The sequence below is a fragment of the Bos indicus x Bos taurus genome, chromosome 5 (assembly GCF_003369695.1).
Source record: "Bos indicus x Bos taurus breed Angus x Brahman F1 hybrid chromosome 5, Bos_hybrid_MaternalHap_v2.0, whole genome shotgun sequence".
Classification (NCBI taxonomy): domain Eukaryota; kingdom Metazoa; phylum Chordata; class Mammalia; order Artiodactyla; family Bovidae; genus Bos; species Bos indicus x Bos taurus.
This window is the reverse complement of record NC_040080.1, coordinates 46,306,709-46,325,517: the sequence shown is the minus strand read 5'-3', so window position 1 is coordinate 46,325,517 and position 18,809 is coordinate 46,306,709. Positions and strand designations below refer to the sequence as shown.

Here is an 18,809-nt window from a genome sequence, read left to right as displayed (position 1 = left end):
AGACTCTTGTGACCCCGTGGACTACAGTCCGCCAGGCTCCTCTATCCATGGGATTTCCCAGGCAAGAATACTGGAGTGGGCTGCCATTTCCTTCTCCAGGGGATCTTCCTGACCCAGGGATCGAATCTGCATCTCCTGCATTACAGGCCGATTCTTTACCACTGAAGGGAAGCAGGGAAGCTATGGTTATTTAGAGGTTATTTGGTTCCTTTTTTCCTTTGATGTGATTCCTATGGTGTGAATTAGTTTTACAAATTGGAAATAGATAATATATCAAAAATGCTTTTCCAAAAACAGAGGACCAACTCAGGGTCTGCTGGTCTTAACTCAGCTTCCTCCATCAGCTGAACAGGCTCACCCTCAATAGTGTTGGAGGTCACAGTGGGATGAGCATGAGCATGTCTTCTTGGGAGGCCACGCTGATAATGGTTGCCTTGGCTGAAAACCACGAGGTCGAGTCTCTCAGGTTTCTGAATCGAATTCTAAGGAAGGGTGGTTGTGGAAGCCCAGGGAAGAAGGAAAAGGCTCGGGAGCTTGCATGGCAGCCAGGGAGCCAGGGGAGAGGTGGCAGTTTCCAAAGCAGGCGAGGGTGGCAGCAGGGACACTTGGAGAGGATGGAGGAGCAAGAAGGGAAGGGGGAAATTTCAGAGGGAGAGACAGGAAGACAGCAAGGGGCTGGAGAGCAGGCCTGTCATTCAGGGAGCACTGCATTTGCTGCTTGCCTTTTTCCATCTTAGAATTCGGATCCAACCTCTATCTTTGGAGCCTCAGGGGGAGGCAACAGCAGGATTGCTGAGGATCAACACACGCAGGCAGGAGAATGGTGTTTCTCTCTTTTATTTAAAAACAGTGCTTCATTACCATTTGCAAAGGCAGAGGCAGTGCTCTTCCTTTGCTTAGAGTTTATAAAAGCCAGCAACATGATCAATAATTTATACACATGGATAGTAATACAAAAAAAAATAAGGAATCAAAGCTAAAGATCTAACTACTCCGACCTTCACAATTCCAGCTACTTGATAATAATAGGAGTAACCCAATGAATACTGTATGGTCTAAAAGCTACTATACAATATGATTCTTAACGAGAGGGGAGGGATTAGAGACTGTCACAAAGCCCTGGGTGCTTCTCTGGAGTTGGCAGGGAAACAGGACCCTGGGCAAGCAGCTCGGGTGTCCTAGGAAGTGATTCCGGGGGGCAGGGAGGGGAGGGAGAAAAGGCCAGGCGGTGGATTATGCAAGCATCCCATGGGAGGCCCCCGTGCCCTGCAGGTACCTGTTTTGCCATGGCATCGGGAGGGGGCCTGAGAAACTGCAAGTAGGGATGTTTCCGTCCCTGCCACGGGGAGCGGGGAGAAGAGGGGAGGTTTGCTGGCGATTTTAGCCTTGCAGAGATTTGGACTGAAAAGCTCAGAGACTCAGGTGGGTCAGCCTGTCGGGGACAAGCCAACCCGCCCGGCTCTCTCAGCACTCTGCAGCCCTAGCTTAGTGTGTCAGCCCCAGGTTTGCTCCAGCTGTTCACAAGCAGGATTATAACACAAGGAGAAAACAATTAATATCCCGTAGGGGGAAAAAAAAAAGGATCAATTCATCACTCGATATATAATACAGCCAAAATGAGCTGCCAAAACTTTGCACACACACACACAAAATACTGTGAACAGAAAAATACAAAAAAAAAAATGAAGAAGCTGGGGGCCTGGCGGGGTATTGATGCTGCTTAAAGCACTCATCGGTCCCCAGAAAAACCAAACCAAAAGACATTTTTTAAAAAATTCAAAAACGTATGTACCCCCTGGGAATCTGGCATTGGTAACAGGAGTGGGGAGTGGGGGTGCGGGGTTGCGGGGAGAAAAGAGAATTGCTGTTCCCTTTTTGCTGGCGGGTGTGAGCTAAGCCCTCACCACACCGGCTGGTGTGTGAGTCACTGCCAGGCGGGGCCCCTCCAGCTGGCGGTCCCCTTCAAGGCCAGGTCTGAGTGGTGGCCGATGAGCCGTTCTCTCCGTTACCAAGCCCTGCCAACCAGCACTACCATGGCTGAAGGATCGACCGTTTTCCTGAGTAAGCTGTAACTGGCTACAGTTCTGGTAACGTGGAGAACTCAGCTGCTGTGGCCGCGGGCCCACGGGCTCTGTGCGAGTGCTCCCCTGGCCCCCTCGGCTCCTCCTTCCTAGGGCACTGGAGTTGGGAATTGGAGAATTTGCTGTGGCCTGGTCTGGAAGCCTTAAAGATGGGGGCCAGGGACTCGACGGCAGCCGCTGGACCAGAGGGCACCCCCCGGCTGAGGACACCCAGAGTCTACTTGGAAAGGGCCCTGCTCCTCGCTGCAGCTCCTGATGGCTACTGCCTGGTTGATCAGTCAGGCGAGGATGAAGGAAGAACACAGGAGAAGGGAAAGGGAGGGAAGAGGCTTTCAGACAGTAACATTTCCAAAAAAATAGTGTTTTATGCAACAGAGCATCAGGCTTCACCGGTGGATACTACAAACGGTCAAACATTTTCAAGAGCATGACAAAAGAAAAACACACAAGCTTACGCTGGATGTTCACCTTGCCCACTATATATTTTTTTTTCCTATCTTAAAACAGTGCAAACAGTAACTTATGCTTTTAAAACACCACTATCCCTTCCCCACCCACCAAAGTCCCTTTCCTCCTATCTCCTGGGGGAAACAAGTCTGTGATTTTGCACATGGTACTGTGCTATAGGGGGTTGCAAGCAGCAGAGAAGCGGCGGGCTTGGTGGAAGGGGGTGGTCCCCGGGGCTCCCCCTTCCCCTCCCTACGGCTCTGCCCTGTCCTCGCTGGGCTCATCCTCCTGCCAGAGCGAAGGGAGCTGCCCAGCCCTTCACAGATAGACCTGGAGGGTGCTCCTGCCCCGGGTTCACACCTCCCTCCTATCTGGAAGCTATGTGACTAGTTAGAAGGTGGCGATGACTCAAACTTCTCTGCCAGAACTCTAGGAAGTAGAACCTAAACCAAGAGCAGTTCAGCCCCTGAGGAGTCACTTGCAGGAAAAGCTGCTATCATTGATTTCTACTGAATAGAGCCCACTAGCTCCCCTGAAACTAAGAGCTGAGCCCCAGTTCCCTTCTTTTTCAAGGAAAGATAATATTGGCTCAATTCCACCCATGGCTGCTGGAGGAGGATGGTGCCGGTAGGTTTTGTAAAACCTGAGAGCCTTAAAAATGACAAATCGCAACAGCTGATCAGGGTCAGTGGGAGCTGAATTACGTAATATAATGGGTTCTGGAGAAGCTCTGAGGACAGCTCTCTGGGCTGAAAGACGGATATTCAGCTAAAGGTGTTTACTAGAGGATTCCTGGAAGGAGCCCGGCTTCTAAGAGTAAGAAGTGTGGTAGAGAAGTCTACATGGTGACCTACAGTTGAAGTCATTCACGTGACTCAGCATGGGTAAGTTTTCTAGACTTATCCACCAGCATCCTCTAACAAACTCACGAGATGCCAACTCTCTTCTGACTTTGTTTCTGAGTCCACTGGGAACGAAAGTCAGGAAGAAACAAGCACTGATGGTTTGAGGAACCTGCCTCTGACGAAGCTGCCTGTGTGGAGTCTCGAAGTTCAGAAGCTGATGGGGCAGGTTGATGCCAGTAAACTGAGGTGCTTCAAGAGCCCCAGTCAGCGCTGACACTGAAAACCAAAGGCCCTTTAATAACGATTTAGTCTTTCTTAGTAAAGGGAGCTGAAGGAAGCAGTGTTAACACCATCCCTGGAAGTACAGCAGAGGCCCACTGGAAAACACAGAGCTTGCCTACCGCATCCTCAGCCAGAGCCAGCTGAACTGAAATGTACGAAAGCTCAGGCCTCTGCCTCTTTTAAAAAGGGCTGTAGAAGCTGCCTTCCCTGCCTTTCCCATCACTATTCCCTCTTTCTGGAAAAAAGAAAAGAAAATCCTTAAACTCACTGCCCTGTTCTCTTCTGCCATGGATACAACTATTTAGAATTTGGCCTTGTCTCCACTGAAGCAGTGGCTCACCATTTGTTAGAATGGCCCCTGTATGAACAGGACACAACATTTCTCTCAGATTCTTTAGTCAGTAAAAGCTCTCCCTCAAAACAAAAGCGAAAGAAAGAAAAATCCTCTCTGCCCCCAGTCCCTTGGACTGTGAAAGCCCCACATCCCATTCCCCCACCCCGAACTGAAATACTTATATACACACAAGAAAAATTGTCTTAACAGCAACAAACCAAACTTTGGCTTGGGGAGGAGAACCCTTAGAAAATGGCCAATGGACTGGGCAGTCTGGCGTACTCTAATCGTGCATTCCTCCCCAGAATGAGTAAGATTGCATCGAGGCCTCTAGCTTCCTTGATGTCTCCCCTGGTTTCAGTTTCAGGGAAGCCTCTCTCCCAGTTATTAGGAGAGAAAGGATTCTGAAGGGGGAGAAGATATGTATTATACATGACAGGTCAGCCCCCCCCACCCCACCCCACCCAAAGACAGATCCCTCTGCTTACAAAGAATGCTTGATGCTGTCATACGTCAGTTATTTTAATTCAGGGACAAGAATCAGGATCAGGAAAGAACATGTGTGGAGGCAGGAGTAAAAAAAAAAAATTAAAACAACAACAACAAAAAAACAACAAACCAAAACAAACCCATAACAAACCAGAAGCTCCATGTCTCTGAATTGCTCCCTTTAGCAGCTATCCCACGGGTGAAAGGTCACCCTAGTACCAATGTGAATAGACCAGGGAGCCAAATGGACCGTGCTTTTCCATTTGCTAATGCCTTCATTTTGGAAATACTGCAGGACCCTTGCCTTTAACAGCTAATAGCTAGAAGAGAAGCACAGCCCCCCTGCCCTGATAACAGACAGAAAATTGAAGCCGGGTAGTGTAGCAGGGACTCACTGTGTGGCCACATGAGTGGCTCTTTCTGGCAACATGTGAGGTCCTGGCCATTTCAGACCCTCCTTCCTGTACAGGAGGGAGGGGAGCAGCCTCAGGGGCTTCGGTTTCATGTCCTGTAGTGTTCACGAATACCAAGTGGTCCAGCTGCTCAGCTGGCTGTCTTTGGAGGATAATGAGAAGCTGGGTGAAATGGCCGTAACGGCTCCAGACTGTGGACAGAGAAGTGACTCGTACAGGCTCTGGAAGATGAAAAGTCCTATGGCTTTGGAGCTCGTACAAAGTGCCTTTGCCTGCCCTTATACGCCCTGCTCACCAAACCTCCAGGGACAGTTGATCTAGGGCTCGGTGCTTTATCTTTTGCCAACAGAGCCTATGTTACATGTTTTACACTCTGTGCTGACTTTCTGATGCAAGAGAAAGACTGGGAATATCAGGGCACCTTGTCAGACATCATCTAACATCCTTTTTCTTGCCCTCATCCTCTTCAGTGGCACTTGACAATTTGGACTTCTAGCCTGCAAGCCATGCCCAGACCTCTGGGGAAATTTGGCCACTGGCTATTTATTCTTCTATCCCTGGGTCCTAAATTCTTGAATCTTGAGGACATGGGAGCAGGGTGTTAGAAAACGGAGAGATGAGCTAAGCGGTGGTTCAAAGAAAGGGAAGAAGCCCAGCAGGAACGCTAGGGTTTACAGCAAAGAAAAGAATGATCTTTCTCAGACTCCAGAGTTCATTTGGAGACCGGATGCCTAATGAGGTGTTTATTATCCACAGTCTGAGCGCATGTTTGGAAATATTAATACTATAATTCCAAAAACCATGCCAACTATCTCAGGCTGTGCATGTTAAGATGATTATAAAAAGAATGGAGAAGACAGGAGGGAAGAGGAGAGGAAAGTGTCTTTGTGATTCTCCTGCTTTGCAAGCACACATTCCTATCATCTATTAGCATGTGGATTCCAGCCACAGCCAATCAGAATGACCTGCCAAAGACCAGAAACTCAGAAGACTAGAAGGATATCCTGTTGCAGAGAGGTCTCTTCTACTTCTGCTTGTCCCCCAGCCAGTCAGCACCAGATTCACTTTGGTAATCCTGTCTGCTGATTTCTGATCAGATGCATTTATCAGCTCCTAATGTCTCTCCTTCCTCATTAACTGCCTCTTCCGTGACTGATAGAATAAGCTAAGCACGGACATACAGACATGGAAATGCATTTTTTTTTTTTTACCACAGTTAAAAAAAAAAAGAAAAAAAAAAAAAGAAAAAAATGCACAATCTTTGGAACAAAAGAATTAAAGGCAGAAATTTAAAGGAAAAATACATATTCAAAGAACATAGTGAGGTATAAAAAAGTATTCTCTCTTTTTTTGTGTTTTTTTTTTGTTTGTTTGTTTGTTTTTCCTCTTCATCTTGCTATAGAGTTCCTCTACTAGTAAATATTGCAATAGCCAGGCCTCATGAACTGGGGGGCTGTCCCACTTGCAGGGGTCTCACGTCACTTCAGTAGGGGGCAAATCGGCTGTAGCCACCTCGGTATAAACTCGCCTGCAGTAATTAAAGACACAAAAATTATTCAAAGGTTGATGAGAGAAGCATTATGAAAGAAAACATATGTCCTGAGAAGGGATTTGGAAAAACAGCCTCCTTAGAAGCTTCAAAGCAACTGGTTAGATAGTGTCTAGTGCATGAGGTTAGGAAACCAACTTCTGTCTCTAAAATGCTCCAATTGGGACCCAAATATTTATTGCCGACCTGATATTCTCAAGGGGAGGGGATCATAACAATTCATTTCATTATTTACACGAATTAGCACAGAAGAGAAACTCTGTGCAGTTTAAAACCAGGTCTGTAAACAGGTGGATTTTGAAAAGCACGTGTCTATTTACCTTGATTATTTCACCATAATTGTGGCCTAAACCAGATTGCTGACTTTACCTTCCTCCCATTACCTGACAATGGGGAGCACGGTACTTCTGATCAGTATCACTGTCACATCCCATGCTTGAGATGGTGCTGGATTTAAACCTGAGGTGGATAAAGCCTACTGCCTCAGTCATTTATAAAAACAACCAGGTTGTTTCTTGACGTACCGATTTTTATCTATCTATCTATCTATATATATGTATATGTATATATAGCTGGGGTTTTAGCTGGACTTTATTCCTTTGATCATTATCAAATGATTTATCTTTTTCAATCAAAAGTTCCTTAGGACTGTATCACTCCTTGGGTCATTCTTTTGGTATAGGATTTATAATATTTGGACACTAAATAAAACCTTAGGGATTCCCATCCCTTTCTTTATATTTTATGTTCCTACCTCAATTCTGACACCTCCCCCTCCCCTACCCAGTCCCTATTACTTCCTCCTACAGATCCTCATCAGTAGATTCAGTGTGGAAAATGGCAGGCTCTCGAACATCCTTTAAGTCTTAACTGGGACCCATCATCTGTGTCCCTCTCAGACATGGTCCCCTGTGTTCCCAGGCCCTTGCCTGGTGGCACTGAAGATGGCAAGAAAAGCTCTGGTACGAGGTGGCATCTCTGTGGACCGGCCACTGCTGAACCCAGTAAGTCCTGGTCACTGGACCTGGAGGTGTCCTGGGGGATTATTCTAGATGAGCTCTATGGATGCTTTGTATACTTCTAAGAAAATATTGTATTTTGCCACAAATGTTACTAATAAAATATCTTTGGAAGGCAACTGCTTGGTGATTTCTATTACTATCTACTTGAAGGCTTAAGAATAGGGACATCTTTTGGCATCTGCATTTGAAACAGGTAAAGTTTTCTGAAAACTAGAGTCCTATGTCCCCAAGTCTTAGCTAACACCTATTAGTAAAACCCTGCTCAGGCATGCATCTAACATCTGAGGCAACATAAAACAGCAGTCTCGTTTCTGCTGTCTTTACCCAGGCAGGGAGCTCACATGAGCACACAAAGGAGCCACGTGAAATTTACAGGTAGTCCTACTGGATTTAATACTTTGGCAATGGAAACAGGGCTGAATTTATTACCTCCCTAGATCTTCTATAATCTGTAGGTAAAAGTCAGAAGTAAAATGTTTAAAGAATAAAAAATGGCACATCTACTTACCACAGCGCCAACTCCGTAACTAGCGGCAGGGGCAAGGGCATGGTAGGGGTCGGCGGTGTACACCCTGCCATAACTGCAAAAAGAAATCCAATCAGGGATAAAGAAAAGACAGTAATCAAACAAAAACCACAAAAACTTAAAAGTGTGTTTGACTGTCTAAGGATTTGTGAGGAACCTGGTCTTGGAATGCTATTAGGAAACTAGCAGAATGGAAAAAAAATCTCTGTCTGCTCCTAAAGGCAGGAACTGAAAATCTCTGAAGTAGGTCTATAAAACGGAAAAGAAGGGCGTTGGTGATGAGGGAGCGGGAAACCGGGGTCAGAGCCAGAAGGGCCTAAGAACAAGAGGGAGGGAAGGGTCTGAGCTGGTGGGTTTCTGGTGGGGCAGGGTCTGGGGAGAAGGCCTGCAGAAAACTCAGCTCAGCAGCAGCCCTGTGGCCCAAGTGCCCTTCTGGAAAGGGTGCGGGCAGGGAAGGGGGTGGCGCAAGGCAGCGGGGCTCTCCCTCCCTCAGCACCTACCCGTCGCTGTAAGCGGCTGCAGCGGCGGCAGCGGCGGTGGCTGCGGTCGCAGTGGCGGGCTGTGCATATCTGTAGGCTGCGTACCCACCCTACAGGAGAGAAGAGAACTCACTTTACAGACACCTCTCCCCCCGGGGTACAGGTGAACACACACCCGCCCACACGCAGACAGACGGGACGCAGAGACAGACATGGACACAGACACACACGTGGGGAGAGAGTGTTTCAAACTGCATCAGTCTGCATGTTGCTCCTCAGTGCAAAATTAAGCTCCGCCCAAGACCGGGATTTGTTTTGCAATTTGTAGTAGTAACATAAGTAAACTACACTGGGGTACCTGTTCTCAAATTTAAGAAGTGAAAATATGATTAAAAATATTTTAAAATTAAAATATAGTTGATGTACAATGTGGTGTTAGTTTCAGGTATAACATAATTCAGTTATATATCTAAGTATCTATTCTTTTTAGGATTCCTATTATAGGTTATTACAAGATATTAAGTAGAGTTCTCTGTGCTATACACTAGGACCTTGCTGGTTATCTATTTTTATATATAATAGTGTGTATGTTTTAATCCCAAGCTCCTAATTTATCCCTCTTGCCCCTAAATGAAGATATATGATTTTGGATCTATCTTTGTTGGAACTTTCAGCAAGGAAAATATTTACAGCAAGTTGGGAGAACTTTATCTGACAGGAAATGGAACCTTTAGAATTAAAACATGTAAGTTTATATGTGCTATCTTCAGATTCTCTGACGTATACTCAACCTGATCTACTGCTAAAAGACAGCAGTTTATAGAGAAAGGGCCCATACAAGCGCTCTGCTCCACGTGGCCTCGTGTGTTTGCCAAGAGGCTAGGACAACCAAATGACATTCAGAAGGAAGAACCAGTGCAGACCAGGGGTTGGCAAACCTCCATACGTGGGCCAGTGTGGTCTGCCACCTGTTTCTGAAACTAGCTGTAACACAGACCGCATGGCCAATGCAGACGAAAGGCTTTACCACTTGGCCCCCTACAGAAAAAGTATGCTAACTTCAGTCTATATTTCAGACTCAGGCACATCAGATTACAAAGGGCTGGGGGCTCCTTGGGCTAGGTTCAAATAGATTAGGAAGCCCTTCCCACCTCCCCCAAGCATTTAACCACATTTGCTTTTCTTTCCTAAAAGCTTTGGGGATCCTTATGTCCCAAGCTCACAACAGGCTCTGGAGCTTTTCTTCCATGGGTTCAAATATCCTCTTAGTCCCAAAGAGCTTCCAATTTCCCTGTCCTGCTATTTTACCTCCGTTTATATGAATCGAATACTCAAAAGGTTTTTACTGCCAGGGGGAAGCACGTGTATTTCTTCACAAAGTATTTCAAAGATAATCACAACAAATGGCACATGAGACAGGCTACTGGAAAAAGTGGCGAGCCCTATTTTCCTTCTTTTTCTTTACCTTTTTAGAATTCATCTATTTTCCCTAAACCTAATTCAGTTGTATACTTATATTATTGTCTTAGCTCCATCAGATATAGCAAAATATAACTATGTCCACTCGGAGGGCTTCTCAGCAGTGAACCACAGCCCGTTTCATTTCCGTAGATTAGTATGTCCGTTTCTCATGGACATCTGAAGCTTTCTGCCCTGTGCTTTCTACTTTCGATCTCTTCAAATGTTCAATTTTTGCTAAGTCTACAAAAAAAAATTTGAATTTTTCTATATCGTTTCTTAGGATTGAAAACAAGCATTTTCTAATGGGACCTCTGGTCTTCTTAACCACCTTACTAGGTAGCTTCTAGCTTGCTACTTTTATTTCTGTCCAAATCTTCTTCTGGAAATACCTGTAATTTCTTCTTATAGCTTTTTGCTTCTTTCTTACGTAATTTATCCTTTCTCTAACTGAAGACACTGTACTGCGGGGTAAAGTATACTCCTGCTCTTTAAATTTATGCTCCTCAAATTCATCAGAAGTAGCTGCAAATGTACATTGAAAAAAAAAAAAAATCCCTGATTAGTTTTCAGTGGTTTTGTATTATTCCTTCCTTGTTTAAGTGAATGATTTGAACATTGTTTCAATTATAGATCTTTCCATAGATATTCATATAAATAAGAAAATTCTCATTAATATTACCAACACTGGTAATGGGATGGGGCCATGGCAGGAGAACCCTCAGGGGCTAGATGTGATCCACAAGCTTCCTCTGAGTTCTAGCCAGGTCTACCAGGACAGGCAGGGCAGACTGATTTGGGTAGAGCCGTATATCCAAGCTGCAACATACACCCTGTCATACATACACGCCTAAGTATCTACATTATTTATAAACTAAAGTATCTCCTTCCTTCACTTTTTAAAAAAAACTTCTAAAGAAGAAATGAAACAGTAAAACCAACTGTTAAACAAAACAAGATGTTAATCATTGTAGTTGAGATTTTAAGCTTTGTATGAATCTTGAAGGTTCACTTTTCCTGTATCATTATAAATGGTTCCACGTATTTAAAATTAAAGTTTGCTTGTGTGAAGTCTAAAGCAGGGCCATGTTCAGGAAAACCTCTTTGTAAGTGAGGGTGATGTGGCATACAAGACATCAGGAAGTCTGTCCCTTCAGCAGATCTTCAAAATCCAAAATAATCTCTAAAAATGGAAAAAGTCAAGGTAATAAAAGCAATTAAAGCCCAATGTACACTACCTGGGTAAAACAACTAAAAACTTAAGTTCTATGCCATGGCGCAGAGGTATACGTTCCCATAAAAATACTAACTAGATTCTCAGTAAGTCCTGGTATGTCAGATATACTGGGGATTGTATTCAATCATTAAATTTGAGCGGCAGTGCACTAATTCTGGAAGAAAAGAGGTTCTGAATGAGGTTACTGATAGACATTTCCTCTTGGTTTCCTCAGCCTGCAAGAAACCAGGGGAACCTCAGTGGCTTGGGGGCAATGCTATTGTTTTATTTTTTTTGAACTTTTTATTTTGTATCGGGGTATAGCCAATTAGCAATTTGTGACAGTTTCAGGTGAACAGCGAAGGGATTCAGCCATACATATATACATGCACCCATTCTCCCCCAAAGCGGTAATGTTACTGTTGATCAAGTCAATTTTAAATGGATCAGGCTGTGGGAAAGAAGGCTCCTTCCAAACCAGAAGGGAATGCAGATAATCTACCTCCAGTCCTTTCCTTTTGCTCAAAGTGAACTCTGACTCCGGAGCCTGAGCTTGATGAGGGCCTTTTGCCATTCAAAATCAGGAGCAGGACAGAGATGCAAGTATTTTATTGGTAACAAAAGGCTCAAGAAGAATGTCAAGAGAATTTTAAGAAGCTACATCAATTTGTTTTTTTTTTTTTAAAAAGCAGATAATATTTCCACATGTCTCCTCTTCTAACTACTTTAGGATAATGGTGCTATAGACAGGCTTTTTTAGGAGGAGGGATCTACTTTTAGGACAGGAAGTAATATCCTAATTAACTTGTTAATTTCATCCATGACTACCCCCACATTATACAAGCTAAATTACATGTCACGGATTTACTCCTCTTAGATGTATTCTTAGTCCAAAGTATTTCTGATGGTGCTTTCAATTGGTTATTCAACAATGTGTCTCACCATAATATAAGCCAGTGAACATTCAGGTATATTTATTTCCAGTTTGGATGCTGGAAGGCATAAAGCATCCAGGCGGAGAAACCATTTTCTCAACTTTCACTTCTATGAGCAAATCTGAAGTTGTTTATGGAACATGAGAACAAAGTGCAGTTTGAAACACCAAGGGCTTCATTGCTGTTTCTTAGGTTTTTCAAAAAGAACAAGGGTGGGGGAAGGGGTAGGAGAGACAGGGTTCAGGCGTGGGGAAGGGGTATGGCGCCACATTTATTAATCACATTAAAAACTAAGCATGCCAACATCTGGAGCTAGAACGACCAGCAAAATCACCACGTTCAGACTCGGATTGGCTAACTCTATCTATCCCAGCATTCTCTTGGGACAGCGGTTCGCCCTAGGCTCTACCACAAGCTCGGTGAAGTACACAGCCTCAATTACTAGAGCGTGCAGCCACAACGACCTGGTATTACGGAAACAGTCAGTCACCACTCGAGTTAACATTCCAGACCCTAACGACTGGCCCTCCCAGCCCAGAGAAAGAGCCAATCTGGCCCGCCCGAGCCCTGGCCCACACCACGATGTTAATAATTATAACAAGCAGTAACCCATCTGTTATATCAGAGAAGGGAACAGAGACTCCACTGAGAGATTTAGAGTGAGATGTTAACATTTCTTCAGCTGACTGCACAAACAAACAAACAAAAAAAGAGGAGAAATAATTCATTTGGAGATATGAAGTCATGAGATAGCTGATGTGTATTGCTTTGAACCATGCACCAATGCAAAACTGAAGCAACCATTAATAATAAAAATTAAAAAGGACATATGTATTTACACACAATCAGACCTGTTTGATCTGAAGCAGTTTGCAGATTCTATCTGTGTGTGATTTGAAATAAAACAAAAAATGGGGATTAGCATGGCCACAGCACACCCTAATGTCGGAGGGCAGACACAGACAGCTTTTTGGAAACTGACAGCTGGATAAATCTGGCATGGCTAAGCCTGGTCCAAATATTCCACACGCCCCTTACAAACAATTACTTTCTCATTCCTTTGTAATTCATTCTGAATGACTCCTAATGCTCCCAACTGGGGCAGCCCAATGCTATACCACTTCCCTAGTCAATCTTCCTGATTCACTTCTGACCCGCAGTGCTCACTTGTATGCCTGCCCTCTGTCAACACCCAGACCTACTGATCCAGTGTTCTAAAATATTTCCTGTGTTTAAGCATCCTATCTTTTCACATTTCTGTAACACATCCCTGCCTTCAACTTCTAGTTTTTTCAAATGAAAATGCTGTTACCTTTAAGATCCTTTTGTTGTTGTTGTTAAACTCTCACTTTTCCACTGCTCAGTGTCACCTAGGGACTCCGCTCTGAACCAATTTTGTTGTCTAGTGAACTTTAGAGTGCTGCCACGCCGACCACGTGACTCCTCTGCACAGGCCTGAGCTGTGTTTTAATTAGAACAGAGTGGAAGGGTTCTACAGAACCTCTCCTCTTACACATGGCCTTTCTCTGTCTCCATTTAACCTTCCCTTGTCTTGATTTTAACCTGGCCATTAAGTATATTACTACATTTTTGTTTTAGGATTTACATTAAAACAGGACTTTGGTGAGCATGTGATGTCAAGACACCTTCTTTCTACCTGGAAGACAATGACATTATGTGACACTAAGGAGAAGAATGTATATTTCAAGACCAGCAGACGAATGAAAGCTTGTTCCCTGCATGTGGTGTATGGATTTACATACATAAAGGGATGTAAAAAAGCAAAGGGAGTGGGGATGGAGGTGGGCAGGCAGGTGGGGAGAATGGCAAGTGTGATGCTTTGAATTACTATAGCAGAGCAGAGATCTAGTCCAACTGGCTTGGGCTTAAGGCTGTGCCTCTGGGGATCACTGTCTTTACATGATTCTAACTCCTTCCTTTCCCTCACTTCCTCCGCTGAGATCCACGGCTCTGGACTGAACTTGTATGAGGAGGGGCTCTTTAGGAGAACAAAGATTCTTTGGTGGCAATATGGCACACTGGATTAAACGTGAGTAATACAGATGTGAATACAAAACTTGTAATAATGATAATATCGTTACTGCTTTTGACTGGGAGACCTTATCTACTTGGAAGAGTAATGAAAAATTTTTAAGGAAAATATTTTAAATTTCTATTATTATTAAACTTGGGGTTAAGGAAAGGAATCTTTATGACCGATTTGGTATCTTCCACTTACTACTTTTATGATAGATAAAAGATGATCTTCAACTGACTAAGCCTTTCAAACACTTTTCTTCTGCTTCTCTATAATCGTTTCACCTCCAGAAGCTTGCTGGGTGGCCACATCAATAGACTAACTGAATTGTGACAAGTTACCTGCTGCTTCCCCTTTTGCTGAGCACCTAGCTACCAGCAAATCGAACAGGGCATTGTAATCCACTGCCCTCACTAATCTGGTTTTAAACTGAAAAGGAGAGAGGGCTTGGGAAACATATGCTTCCATTTTAGAGTTCTAGTATACCTAGATTTTTAGGACAACTTCAAACTTACATAGCAGCACAGCCCAACTACTACAATGACTTCACAACAGGGGCCAATTTGGGATTCAGAAATCCTGTCTAGACGGATTCTACTTTCTCTCTTTTCTCATTTCTTTCACAGAAGTAAGAAGATATCCCAAATGGCTAAGCTCTTCAAAATATAAAAGACCAGTTTCACACCATGGATAAATGTGATTGACAAACTGAAAGAGGTGGCAGTGATGGCACAGTGCGTGTAACACACCTGGGGCGGACGTGTGGCAATGGGGCGGGAGCACGGAATTTTGGAGGAGGTGCCCTCATGTAAGGAGCTTGACTGGGTGCACTGCTGAGGTAGCAGGCCTTAGATCACACGCTCACAAGTCTTGATTGTCCAAAAAAGCCTCTGTTCCCATCTCTAACGTGGAGCTGGAATGGTTAGTATAATTCAATTTTTTCACTGCAATCCACAATCTGATTGATTGGCAGGTCACACTGGCACTCCTACCTGAGGTATTTTAGCGCTAATGATTGGTTCCTGTAAGACTATTCTATAACAGAACACAGGAAGAGCAGTTCAAAAAACACAGCTGTGGAAGGAAAACAATCATACAAAAAAGCCCGCGAAGGGGCCCACCAGCCTTTTCTTTCCTTTGGATGCAAGCATGCTTTTCACAGGGTGAGAATTAGGAGCAGTTGTTATCCCATTAAAAAAGTGAATTAGGGTGAACGGTGTCTTTCCTACTGATCAGAAAAAGAGGGGGCAGGCAGACACATAATCTACCTGTGACACTCCCAAATCTTAGCGTGGGGAGTCTCTTTACAAGTCATGGGCACGATTGCTAGATCAGTTCTCCAGAGAGGAATGTGCCATGAAAGACACGGGGAGGAAGAAAGTGGCCAGCAGGGGTTATGGCCTAAGAAGAGGACAGGGAGAGATTACAAACAAAACAAAACCAAAAAAACCTACAAAAAATACCTTCACAGTTAATAGCCTAAATTAATGTAGCTTAAATAAAAGCCAGCAATTTAAACTCTTTTTCCCTCATGTTGTCTCCTCAAGTTCAGGTTCAGGGCACTTTTTAGACTAGATAAACCAACCTCTCTATCTCTGATCTTCCTTTCTGAGATAAGAACTAAACATACATTAATAGATTTTCACAGAAGGGAAAATGTACAGAGAGAAGCAGAAACAAATTCAACATAAAATGATAGGGGTTTTTATTGTTGCTCTTTGTGTGTTTTTTTAAAGAAGCCTCCTTTGCCACCTCACACATGGGGTGGGGAATGTGCAGTTGTAAAAGCTGTACTCAAAGTTAACTCTAAGCCTCACTCAACAGTTCCCACCTCATGTTTTCCGGTTTTCCATTTGTGGGTTTGGGTATCATTTCAGCACTAGTAACCAACTTTTTCTTCTTTCCTCTAAGTAACTAACTGGCTTAAGATAACTAAGAAATAAAAATATCATTAGTATTCAGTCTTTTCATCAACTAGGGGCCACAGATCAAAAAAATGTTTTGGCAAGGTTGCTGAATTACTTCTGTTCAGCTTGATAAGGTTGTTCAATTCATAGATTAAAAAAAAAAAACAAGAGTATTTTCTTAAGTGCAGAAAAATCATTTCTCTCTTAATAAAGTCACATATTGTAAACTAAGGAAGTGAGAGAACTGTTAACAAATACTCGGTTGGACGACTTAACAAGGTGGAAGGAGGCAAATCTTAATAAGCTAGAAGTACATTACACTTAAGAAATCCCCAAATAAGATATTAGAGAAAAAACAAACTCCAATCCAAGAGGAAGTGTACTCGAATAGACCAGATTTCAAGAAAACTTAAATAACATAAAGGTGAGCTTCATGAGACTATGGAGACTAATGTATATGGGAGGATGTACATGCTTATAAGAGCTTATGTATATACATGTATTTAGAAAAGTACACTCTGGTGTAAAAGTAGGATATATTAATAGTTTCCTAATCCTCAAGTTTCACCGTGAGCATAAGAAAAAGAGATCTTTCATTTACTTCTTGAAGACCATTAGAGGAAAGATGTGGATTTTAACTAAATTACTATGAGAGGTAATGAAATATTGATTATTTGGGTTTTATGCTTGGATAAACAAACAATTTCGGTAATGTGGGTGTCACAATCTAAGAAACATATCCACAAAGTGAGGAGGCTGGACCAAATCATGGCTAAGGTTCCTTCAAGCATGTGTTCAAGTCTACTCTGAAGGTCTGCTCTAAACGGGCCAGGTGTGTACACCCCCCCACTTTATCTCAGAGAACTGCTCTCTCCTGTCTACTTCCAGCAATACAGAATGCATACTCCACATGCATTCTGAAAGGGCATTAATGTTTTAAGATTGCTGGGAATCTCTGGCAGACTGTTCAAACAGTTCATTAAAAAGGTATCCTTATTGACTTTGGAGAAATTAGGGTAGAGAAATCATTTCCAGACAATTCTACACTGTGCCCAAAGAATCATTTCATGCTAACAAGTATTTCTCAGGAAATGATTTCTTAACAATGTGGGTAGTTAGACTAAGCATGCATTCAGAAAGAGATTTTTGGAGAGAGGTCCTAATAAAAGACTTGCAAAACTCAAAAACTTGACTCTTTTGTCAGGTTAGATCATTTTGTCCATATTTTAAATAACATGTGACCACCAGTCATAAGACTCAAGCTATAGCTAGACAGTTTAAATACTGGAGAGTAATAAAGGTGTTACCATGGCTGGTCAAATCAACAAATCTTGTATGAGTCAAACGTTTGTAGAAGAGTGTAGGTTGCTAACGATGCCATCTGTCTCCTTCTAGATGGCTCTTAAAGAAAGGGCCCCACTGGCTATGGACCTTCTGATACAGAAAAGCCTTCTGCACTGAGTATTTGGTTTCCTCTCATTCCTACCCACTCTCCACTGGCATCAATTCCTCACACCTCACTCTCACAAGACAGTGCTCTCTCAAAGCATGTGAAACAGGAAAACACACATTTCAGGAAGCTTCTTGCCATCTACAGAAATCAAAGCCCTAATGATCTAAAGAGGGATGTGAAATGAAAAGAAAAGCAGAAAAGGGAAAGAGCTGGTTTCAGGCTACGCTGGTCCTGTTATTTATGTATGCACATGAGACGACAGGAAGAAAAGACTTTAAACCTGCTGATCATCTCTCAAGTATATTCGTGAAACACAGAATATCTGTGGGCATAGGGAAGGGAAAAGAATATGTCCAGTAGACTGATTCTAGCAATGACCAGGAAACCCAAAGGCTTAGTTTTTGCACCCAGGGGCAAGCGCAGTGGCAGAGAAGCATGCTTGCATTCTTAAATATATAAATATATATATATCCACAAGGAAAAATAAAATAAAAATTAAATAAACTATATTAAAAAAAAAAAAAAACCAAACCAAAGAAACAGAAAAAAAAAGGCTGGCTTGTCAGGGGATGGGGACGAGAAGGCCCCGGTGTGTGTACTTACATAGAGGTCAGCACCGTAAAATCCGTCCTGGTAAACCACACTGCAGAAAATCCACACAAAAACAAAAACAAAAAAACAAAAGAACAGAAACACATTCCGGTTATTGAGGACGGCAGCATGCACATGCGCTCTACACGGGCAGGTGATGTATGAATACGGACCCTGGGCTGGAGAGGTTGGGGCGGCTCTGAGACAGGCAAGGCAGGGGAGGGCTGCAACCCTAGAAGAAAACGCCTGCCAATCTAGTAACTAGAGTGGGATGAGAGCAATAAAGAGCATCCCCAGAGGGCCAAGTATAGCTATGGAGAACCTGCTGGATTGGAAACACCAACCTTTCATATTGAGAGTATTAAAAAAAATGAGCTTGTCCTAAGAGGACGTTTTTCTTTTCAAAAGGGGTGTGTGTATGTGGGGGTGGGGGCAGGGTTTGTGCAGAGAGGGGTTAAATATGAAAAAAAGAAAAAACAAAAACAAAAAACCCCCAAAGAATCCCACTAGGGCAGGACCTGTATGCAAAGTATGCTTCAACATTATGTTTAGTATTTTGTTATCAGTTTCAGAGAAACGTAGAAATTCTTTTCTGATATCCATACATCACCTGCTTTTTACCCTGCACATTAGACATGCGATAAGATTTGGCTGATCACACAAGCATGCAAAGTATTATTATTCAGCATTTTAAGAACCAATGCAACACCTCAGAAAAACAAGTCAATCAATTCTGACCAAAGT

The 18,809-nt window shown here is 43.3% G+C and overlaps 1 protein-coding gene across 26 annotated transcripts in view; it reads right to left on the bottom strand.

Annotated features, from left to right (window-relative positions):
* Positions 1-821: 821 nt before the first annotated feature.
* The window catches only part of RBFOX2 (RNA binding fox-1 homolog 2), a 293,235-nt gene continuing 275,247 nt past the window's right edge, over positions 822-18,809 (bottom strand). For 12 of the 26 annotated variants that reach the window (XM_027541823.1, XM_027541824.1, XM_027541809.1 and 9 more), the window contains 5 exons: positions 18,078-18,117; positions 12,928-12,959; positions 8,489-8,577; positions 7,971-8,043; positions 822-6,419 (listed from right to left, as the gene is read on the bottom strand). In XM_027541823.1, coding sequence (XP_027397624.1) covers positions 6,365-6,419; positions 7,971-8,043; positions 8,489-8,577; positions 12,928-12,959; positions 18,078-18,117 — 289 coding nt within the window. In that variant the 3' untranslated portion in view covers positions 822-6,364. Of the gene's footprint in view, positions 6,420-7,970; positions 8,044-8,488; positions 8,578-12,927; positions 12,960-15,106; positions 15,150-18,077; positions 18,118-18,809 lie in introns of those variants that run through there. The other 14 variants (XM_027541814.1, XM_027541817.1, XM_027541833.1 and 11 more) reach the window with 6 other exon arrangements.